The sequence below is a fragment of the Eumetopias jubatus genome, unplaced genomic scaffold (assembly GCF_037043125.1).
Source record: "Eumetopias jubatus isolate StellerSeaLion01/CBP00866 unplaced genomic scaffold, mEumJub1_p1.0 scaffold_11, whole genome shotgun sequence".
Lineage (NCBI taxonomy): Eukaryota > Metazoa > Chordata > Mammalia > Carnivora > Otariidae > Eumetopias > Eumetopias jubatus.
In genome coordinates this window covers 79994488-80004815 of record NW_028274817.1, presented here as the reverse complement: position 1 = coordinate 80004815, position 10328 = coordinate 79994488, and the positions used below count along the sequence as shown (strand labels likewise).

At 41.4% G+C, this 10328-nt stretch overlaps 1 protein-coding gene across 1 annotated transcript; it reads left to right on the top strand.

The window, feature by feature from the left end:
* Window positions 1-3020: 3020 nt before the first annotated feature.
* Window positions 3021-8339, top strand: ZXDB (zinc finger X-linked duplicated B). The gene has a single exon (XM_028095005.2). It carries the CDS (start codon window positions 3091-3093, stop codon window positions 5518-5520), a length of 2430 nt encoding a protein of 809 aa, XP_027950806.1. The 5' UTR covers window positions 3021-3090; the 3' UTR covers window positions 5521-8339.
* The last annotated feature ends 1989 nt before the right edge of the window (window positions 8340-10328 follow it).

Here is a 10328-nt window from a genome sequence, read left to right as displayed (position 1 = left end):
GCAAAATATGAAATGCCTAGGATAAAATGTCCTCCTATGGAAAAAAATACAAAATATTATTGGGACACATTAAAGAAGGTTTTTTTATTATTAAAAGGAAAGATAGACCATATCTATGAATCAAACATGCAATATTGAAAAGAAGGCGAATGTGAAAGTTCAACACAGTCTTAATTAGATACCGCAAAGTTTTGCTTTAAATTTTTAAATTTTTCTGATGAATTGATCACTTAAATGGAGTCAAAACAGGCCAAATATAACCAAGACACTTTTGAAAAACAAGGAAGAATTGACAGGCCTTATCCAAATATCAAGATTGGCTTTAGACCTGTAATAATTAATACTGGTATATAGTATTTCAAATAAACAGATTAATAGGGCCATGGTACTTACTGGAGTGTATAGAAACTAGCTTATACATAGGTAGATACTTGACAAATGTGGCACTAGAAATCAGTTGGAAAACAGCAGAATTTTCAATGAGTGGTTCACTGAGACAATTGGTTATCCAAATTAAAAACAAACAAACAAAGCCCTCCTCAACACCATACACAAACATCACTTACAGGTGGACTAAGACCCGTGAAAGGCAAAACCATAAATATTTTAGAAGACAATATAGGAAAGAGAAAATATTTTCATGACCTTAATGCAGGGACAGATTTCATAAAACAGGAAATCACTAACCATAGGAAAAGAATGGTAAATTTGACTGCATTATAATTAAGATCTGTTCACAAAGCACAGCATAAAGCACGTGAAAATACAAGCAACAGAGCAAGGGACTTTTTGGCCACACGTATAATGACCAATGCACTGGTATTTAAAACATATGAAGAACTCATTAAATCAGTAAGTACAACACTGAAAATAGAATAGAAAAATGGGCAAAAGATTTGAATTTGAACAGTCCTTTCACAGAAGAGAAAATCCAAAAGGCTCATAAATATGAGAATATGCAAAAGCTTAATAGTAAGAGTAAAAAAAAGTAAATTCTGACAATTCTTGGTGTAGGTGAAGAAGTGTAGCAGCAGGAACTCTCTGTGCTACTGGTGAGACTGTAAATTGGCACAACTACTACAGAAATCAATTTGGCATCATCTAGAAAAGTTGAGGGTATTCATACCCCAGTGATTCTATTTTTGGAGGTGGACCCAAGAGACTTTTACACATGTATTCCATGGGAAATGTCCAAGAATGTTCACTGCAGCATTGTTAATACTAATAGTCCCAAACTAGAAACAACCATAGTGTCCATCCACTGTAGAATTGGATGTTCAATCAATTCATGATTGCTTCACTAAAATTATACACTGGCATGCTAGTGAACAATGGAGACAAAGAATCTATAGCTACTCTAAAAAACATGGATGAATCTCTCAAATAAGTGATACAGGTGAGAGAAGCAAGCCATCAGAGGAAGCATGCGGTATGATTTATTTATATTAATTCATATAAATGGTATTATTTAGGGATGTGTACACAAGTGGTAAAGCTATAAAGAAAAACTCTGAAATACTCACAATGTCAGGATAATGACTATATCTCTAAGAAAGGGTGTGGGTTGTGATTGGGAGGAACACAGTGTCTGTATTCTGGAAAGCTGGCAATGGTCTATTTCTTGACCTGGGTCCTAGTTACATGGGTGTTTGTTTTTACAAATTATCTAAACCTGGCAGATATGTTTTATGCACTCCTCTATACCTCAGATTTTTAAATATGGCTTCCTGCAAAAAAATGTAATGGAAGGAAAATATGTGAAGTAAAAATTTTGATAAGGTTTAGAGTATTAGGGATGAAAAACTTTTTCTTTCTATCAAGTGTTCTGCAAGTATACATTATCACTAAAAAGGGGGGAGTGGGGATTATTTAAACTATATGCGCCCCATAATCTAGTCATTACCCTAAACCTTTTCCTTGCTAGATATTTCACCCTCTATTTATATCATTTCCCAAATCACAGATGACAGACAAGTCGGAAGATCATCATCATCATCATTAACACAATCATTAGGCATCACAGGCCAAATCCATTACAGTGAGATTGGGTCACCACACTGAAATGCAAGCCGGCACACCAGGGCTATTGAACACGGTCATATGTGTATTTTTCTCAGCAGAGTCCATAACAGTGACTTAGGGCTTAATCTTATCACACTTAACTGGTACTCCTGTCCAGAGACCTCCATGTGCTGGAGAATCTAGAATTAGCTAAGGAATGCTGTGGGACTGGACATGAAATTTACCATGGTGTAATGGCAAAGAGCTGGTTTAGGTTGTGCACCCTCTTAGAAGAACCCAGGGGTGGGGTGGGTTTTCCAGGATTCAATATAAATTGTTTCATCTTCCAGGCTTTGCACTTCTAGGCTGAACAGTGGTAATCTGTTTTGGCCCCACCTCTTACTCATTCTAATTTCTGTATCGGCAGGCAATAAATAAATAAATAAATAAATAAATAAATAAATAAATAAATAAAAAACAAATTTTCCTGAGGACCTTGCTCAAGACAGTTCTGGATATGGAACTTGCCCAGGAAAAGAAAATCATTTTCAGCATAATTTGCTAGCATTATGGTAGTTTAATGTTGACACATAGTGTATTGTCCCAGGAATTTTCTCTCACTGGATTGATAAATCCAGCCAGGCAGCCATCCAGTAAACAATTTTTTACAAAAATCACCATGCTTACCACTGGGAGGGGGTGAGGGTGTTTATTTTGGTATATACAGTGATGTACAGATTTAAGTTGCATTTAGCAGATTGCTAGGTATTCCAGCACCATTTACCAAGTGAACTTTCATTTCCCCATTATCTGGGAAGACGTCCTTGATTTCCTACAAATATTGAATGTAGAACTTATTTGTGCATACCAGGCTCTGCCTTTGGGCTTTCTATTCTGTCCCAGAGACCCAGTACCAGAATATTTAAATCACTGTGTCGTTAAACACGTTTTAATATCTGATAGGGCCAGTTTCTGCGCATTGCACATTTTTTTTTTTTCCCTTTCAGGAACGTGTTCAGGCCCGCGGCAGGGGGCGGGGTCGCGCCTCCTCCGTGGCTCTGGTTCCAGTGGAGCCTCACCGACGCGGAGATGGAAAGCCCGAGGCTGCTCCCGCCTCGAGGGACACGACAGAGCGGCGGTGCTGGCAGCCCCGCGGGCGCCAGCCGGTTCCACGGCGGCCCTGACCCGCGGGCTGGCCAGGTCCCCGCGCGCCGCCTCCTGCTGCTCCGGGGCCCCCAAGATGGCGGGCCCGGGAGGCGGCACGAGGAGGCCCGAGCGGCCTCACGGGGCCTGGGCCCGAGCCCGTTGGCGCCGAGGTCGGATCACGCTGGCGGCGGCGGCGGCGGCGACAGCGATGACTTCTTCCTGGTGTTGCTGGACCCGGCGGGTGGCGATGTGGAGACCACGGGCGCCGGCCAGGCCGCAGGGCCTGTATGGAGGGAGGAGGCCGAGTCGGTCCCACAGCTCCAGCAGGGTGAGAATGGCGCGAATCCCGCGGGCCGCCAGGCGCTAGGCCCCCGCTGCCTGTCCGCAGTCCCCGCCCCATCCCCGGCTGAAAACCCGATCCCCGCCCCAGGCCTGGGACCCGCCGCGGCCTTCACGGGCACCGTCACCATCCACAACCAAAACCTGCTGTTGCGCTTCGAGAACGGTGTCCTCACCCTGGCCACGCCCCCGCCGCCAGCCTGGGAGCCTGGGGTCGCGCCTGCCCCTCAGCCTGGGGGTCTGATGGCTCCGCAAGCGGGGGTCCCGCACGCCGCGCAGCCCAGCGACTGCCCGGAGCTGCCGCCCGACCTCCTGCTGGCGGAGCCGGCAGAACCGGCGCCCGCCCCCGCGCCTGAGGAGGAGGCAGAGGGCCGAGCCGCAGCCGAGAGTCCCCGCAGGCCGCTGGGCCCAGGCCCGGGCGTGGTGCTGTACCTGTGTCCCGAGGCGCAGTGCGGACAAACCTTCGCCAAGAAGCACCAGCTGAAGGTGCACCTGCTGACTCACAGCAGCAGCCAGGGCCAGCGGCCCTTCAAGTGCCCCCTGGGCGGCTGTGGCTGGACTTTCACCACCTCTTACAAGCTCAAGAGGCACCTGCAGTCGCACGACAAACTGCGGCCCTTTGGCTGCCCTGCGGAGGGCTGTGGCAAGAGCTTCACCACGGTGTATAACCTCAAGGCGCACATGAAGGGCCATGAGCAGGAGAACTCGTTCAAATGCGAGGTGTGCGAGGAGAGCTTCCCCACTCAGGCCAAACTCAGCGCCCACCAGCGCAGCCATTTCGAGCCTGAGAGGCCGTACCAGTGCGCGTTTTCTGGCTGCAAGAAGACGTTTATCACAGTGAGTGCCCTGTTTTCCCATAACCGTGCCCATTTCAGGGAACAGGAACTCTTTTCCTGCTCTTTTCCTGGCTGCAGCAAACAGTACGACAAGGCTTGTCGCCTGAAAATTCACCTGCGGAGCCACACCGGTGAGAGACCTTTCCTTTGTGACTTTGACGGCTGTGGCTGGAACTTCACCAGCATGTCCAAACTCTTAAGGCACAAAAGGAAGCACGAGGATGACCGGAGGTTCATGTGCCCTGTGGAAGGCTGTGGGAAATCTTTCACAAGGGCTGAGCATCTGAAAGGCCACAGCATAACCCACCTGGGCACAAAGCCTTTTGTGTGCCCTGTGGAAGGCTGCTGTGCCAGGTTCTCTGCTCGCAGTAGTCTCTACATTCACTCCAAGAAACACTTGCAGGACGTGGACACGTGGAAAAGCCGTTGCCCAGTCTCTACTTGTAATAAACTCTTCACATCCAAGCACAGCATGAAGACCCACATGACCAAAAGGCACAACCTCGGCCAGGATCTCTTAGCTCAGCTAGAAGCTGCGAATTCTCTTACGCCCAGCAGTGAACTTACCAGCCAGGGACAGAGTGATCTCAGTGATGCAGAGCTAGTGTCTCTCTTCTCTGATGTGCCTGGCAGTAGTTCTGCTGCAGTGTTGGACACAGCATTGGTGAACTCTGGAATCTTGACTATTGATGTGGCTTCTGTGAGTTCAACTCTGGCAGGGAGCCTCCCTGCTAATAATAATAATTCCTTAGGGCAGGCTGTGGACCCTCGGGCCTTGATGGCCACCAGTGACCTTCCTCAAAGTCTGGATACCTCTCTCTTTTTTGGAACGACAGCCTCTGGTTTTCAGCAGAGTCCCTTAGATATGGATGATGTCCCAAGTCTAAGTGTGGGGCCATTGGCATCTCTGGGCTCTTTGACTATGAAAAACTCAAGTCAAGAGCCCCAAGCTTTGACCCCCAGCAGTAAGCTAACAGTGGACACGGATGCTCTGACTCCTTCAAGCACCCTTTGTGAAAACAGTGTCTCAGAACTACTGCCGCCAACCAAAGCAGAATGGAATGTACATCCTGACTCTGACTTCTTTGGACAGGAGGAAGAAACCCAGTTTGGATTCTCCTCCAATCCAGCAGGAAACCATGGTTCTCAGAAAGAAACAGATCTTATCACAGTGACTGGCAGCTCATTTTTGGTATGAACTAACTATTAATTCCTTGCCACGTGGCTTATTCTTATGAATTACACTCAATTTTTAGGCTAGTCTGGACTAAATGTTTAAATTCAGTCATTCCTTATAGGTTTAAAAAACAGCAACGCCCTGGGCTGTAAGTTTGGAGATTTAAATTATGATCTTGACTCTGGAACTGTCAAGTTGTGTGACCCTGAGCAAGTTACTTAACCTATCTGAGCCTTAATTTCCTTATTTATAAAATGAGGTGGTTTGAATAGATTGTTTCTAAGGTCTTTTCAGCTCTGTAATTCCTTGATAATAAGCTTATTTCTTTGGAAAAAAAATTAGGACATTTTTTAGTGATTGTGGTGCATGTGCTTTTTTTTCAAACGTACATAATAGTATAATGAACAGCCATGTGCTTAGCACCCAACCTCAACTATTATCCATTTGCAAACAGTTTTATCTAATCCCCACTCTAACCCTCATCAAGAATTATTTTGGAATAAATACCATACTTTACATCATTTCAACCATAATTATTCTATATATAGTTCTATAAAGTATGGTCTCTTTTGGAAAAAATTACAATTCCATTATCATACTTAATGTTAACAGTAACTCCTTAATATCAATAAATATCCAGATTCCAATTGCAATTGTCTCATAAATGCTATTTATGTTAGTATTTTTAGTATAAAATTCCAGTAACTCTCATAAGTGTCTTTTTCATCTGTGTTTCCTGTTTGTCTCTTTCTTTGCACTTTTATTTGTTGAAGAAATAGGTTGTTTCACATGTAGCATTTACCACAATCTTAAATTTTTGTGATTACATCCTTGTGGTGTTAAGTTCCTTTACCCTCTGTTTCCTTAATTTGGTAGGTGGATCTAGAGACTTGATCAGAATGGAAGTATGATTTTGGGGGCAGGAATATTTCTTAGGTCATGTATTCTTTTTATAAGGTGATACATAATGTCTGGTTCTCTCTTTTTTTGTGATATTTGCAGCTGCTGCTGATGAATGCATTTATTGGTGATTACCTGTGTTTCTGATATCATGGGTTGTTCTTATAGTATTACTATTAGTGGAGGAGGAAATGCTGTTTAAGGCATTTATAAAAGTTTAATTGAAGTATTATTCAATGCCAGAATATTTTCTTAAATAGTGATAGAATTAACAAGAAAAAAGATAACAAAAAATATGTTGGCTATTCTCACCATTTATAATCCTGACCCTTTTTAATGAGGTAGGATTTGTTTTTGTTGAAGTTGTCAGCCAGAATTTTGACATGAAACAAGCCCAGGGTCAAATTTGTGTGAGATAAGTGGCCTTGAATAAATTAGTCTCACTAAGCCTGAGTTTCCTAGCTGTCAAATGATCATAGCAATGCACACACATAGATAACACACTTTAAACTTTTCTTCTTTTCCAGTTTTTAATATGCAAGGAAAAGAATTATGTGCTTTGGCATATTTTTTTTTTTTTTTACCCTCTCAGGCCTTCCTGCTGTAAGGGAGAAATTGAGATAATTTAATCCTATTAATGTTTAGGCAATAAGTTTTGTTAGGGTTAGAGTGAGGTAGGATAGGGAATCTGTATTTTCTCCACTGAATAATCCCGCCCCCTTCCAGGAATTTCTGTGGGGAAATGCCAGGAGTGGAGACATTGCTCACAGGTATACTGCAACTCTTTCCCTTAGATCAGTTTGTCACCTTCTTTGCTCTGCTTCCAAAGTCAGACTTTGCTGTGATTACGGAGCCTGCTGTTGCATGAAGCTTTGATAATGGAGCAGAGGTTTCCTCCTTTCTGTGGTCTGGAGAGCTCATTGTTTGCATTTTCTCCGAGTTGGAAGGATAGAATTAATCTGATTATTGTGTGAGCTGTCTGTCTTATATGAGTACAGCTTTTGAATTTTGTGGAACATCTTCACAACTGGTATCTTATTTGTTGTTCAGAACAACCCTGTGTAGTCGTTTTGGCAAAGTCTGTTTTGTGACTGGTGACAGTTTAGCCAACTTACATTCCAAATGGGCTTTGGCTAGTGACTGACAGTTCTATACATAGCTTAAAACAAAGAAGAGAATTTGTTTTCACCTCTCCTTTTCCACTCATCCAACTTCCATGATTCATTCCAGTGTCAAGACTAGCTGCTGTTTCGGACTTTAATTGATTTCTGTTACTTTCTGCTTAACCACTCCACTCCCTTGCATGTGCATGTGCATTCCGGTCTTTGCCATTCTTTTCTTTTTCTTATTTTTTAATGGATAGTTTTCCTGCCCCTGTTTTCTCATCTTAGATAATACTGTGTGTAACACACACACACACACACACACACACACACACACATGATTCATGATAAATGAGATTATTTTCTACATTGTTCAGATGAGAAGTAGATTTCTGTTTCATTATTTTCATTTTTTAAAAGTTTTTGCCACAGAGTTTGGCTAACTAATGCTCTCTTATTTGCTGTAGTGTACTAGTCCAGTAGTGTTTGCACGTGAATGTCTATGGATGACAGTTATTGTAGCACTTTGGCAGTGCACTAAAAATTTGCCACTTTGAAATGTTTCTGTACTGTGTGTGGGTATACACACATACACACATATATTTTTTTAAGTGGTTGTATTTGTTTAGTGAAAAAAGTAGGCATACTTTTGTAAATCAGAAATGTTCAGAATTGTATTGTCTACTCATTCAACAGTTTTCTCCCTTTGCTTTGAAATATTTGTATTTATAAAGTGCATTTCAAAAATATTGTCATTCATTAAGGTCTCTTAAATAGACCATTATTTTTCATGTCCAGAAGATATGTGTGTCAAGCATCGAAATGAATGCACAAGTAGCAAACATCAAATAAATTATTTAAACACCAAGAGAATTTAATACTGTGACTTTATTTTTTTAATCCCTTAAACCAACTTTCTCCCACTAAAAATCATAAAATATATTTTTTTCTTATTCATCACTGGAATTTTCATAGGACAAATGTTACTTTTCTAAAAAATAAAAGCTTTTATTTGTCCATGGGCTCACAAGAGTTTCACTGAACAAATTTGTTCAAATGATTTCTCTTTCAACACCATTTTCTAGAAAAATGGTGACCCACTTTATACTTTCAAGGTAAGAAGTCTAATTTTTGTTGGTGGTGACATAAAGTTGGGAGTACTCCTTTTAAATAATGGCACATGTTTTAATTTAATCCTATTTATTTTATTTTTCCCTTCAGTCTTTGGTTTATTAAAAAATCTTGCCAAAAATAAGCCTTGCCAAAAAATTAGTAAAATCTTGTCAATTAAAAACACAACAACTTGATGGCTTAAAAAGAAGTCTGCTTCTAGGGGTTCTGTTGATCATTTTGATTGTAAATTAAAATATATATTGGCATTGGCATTTTTAGAAATTAGTATAATTAATATAACATAATGCTTGAGTAACAGGAGTAAAACATGGGTAGATTATGAAGTTAATTTGTCTTGGTGACCTAAACTCTTCATGTTCTTATCCAGGAAACATATAAGAAGGCAATTTGTCAGCTGGAGTCTCCATTGTATTTATTTCAAATTAACAAATACTTATTAAGCATCATTGTGCAAATACAACATAACATATTGAGGATTCTATGATAAGAATAATATGCAACTCTGACCTTTAAGGAGGTCAGTTTTTTTGTTTTGTTTTAAGATTTTATTTATTTATTTGACACAGAGAGAGAGACAGTGAGAGAGGGAACACAAGCAGGGGGAGTGGGTGAGGGAGAAGCGGGCTTCCTGCTGAGCAAGGAGCCCGATGCGGGGCTCAATCCCAGGACCCTGGGATCATGACCCGAGCCGAAGGCAGACGCTTAACGACTGAGCCACCCAGGTGCCCCAAGGAGATCACAGTTGATAGGAGAAGAGAGAAAAACATTTATTAAAGAATTGGAGAACAGAAATGGGGTTAAGTTTAATTCGGTACCAAAATGACTGAGAGGTAAACACACACACACACCCCACACCCCCACTTCTCCGCACACACAATAAGAACAGTGAGAAATTTATTCTGGGCAGAGGTGAAAACATGTGAACATGTTTTAATAGAGAAGTCAGATCATGGAAATTATGTCTTAGAAAGATTAATGTAATGGAGATGTACAGTATGAATTAGGTGGGAGAGACTGGAATAGGAGAATCAATGAAAAAACTTGTAGCAATTCAAGTGTAATATGATGAAGCATAAAGCCTGGACTAGAGTGATGTCAGTGGGAAGTGAAAGGAAGGAACCAAAATTGAAGAAGTTTTCAAATTGAGGAAAGAGTAATCCTTAGTGCCTCATTAGGGAGATAGATAATATAGATAGATGATAGGTGATAGGTGATAGGTGACAGAGAGAGACCGAGAGAAATCAGAAATGATAACTCGGGTATCCTTGGGGACTGTAATAATCACATTTTTACTAACTGAGGGATGTAAGGAAGAGTTTTCAGAATTAAGTATGTAAAGATGGTGTTTAGTTAAATGCTAATTGATAAATCATAGTTATCCCTGCATAAGCTATCCATATTGTGGTTTATCCACTTTCTAGACAACAACAGAGGGCTGCTTCCTCTTTCTTGGTTCCTTCAGGCATGCTCAGAACTATCTATATAGTTCTATTCTTTTTCCTTCCCTTTCAATGACCAGAATCCTCCTCATCTTGTCTTGAATGATCTAGATCTGCACTAATCAATATGGCAACTACTAGTCATATGTGGCTATTGAGCACTTAAAATGTGGCTACTATGAGAGACTGGATTTTTATTTTATATTATTTATTTATTTAAAGATTTTTATTTATTTGACAGAGAGACACAGTG

Excerpts from the sequence above, each read along its gene's own strand:
- ZXDB (XM_028095005.2), top strand. The coding sequence starts at position 3,091 with ATGGAAAGCCCGAGGCTGCTCCCGCCTCGAGGGACACGACAGAGCGGC.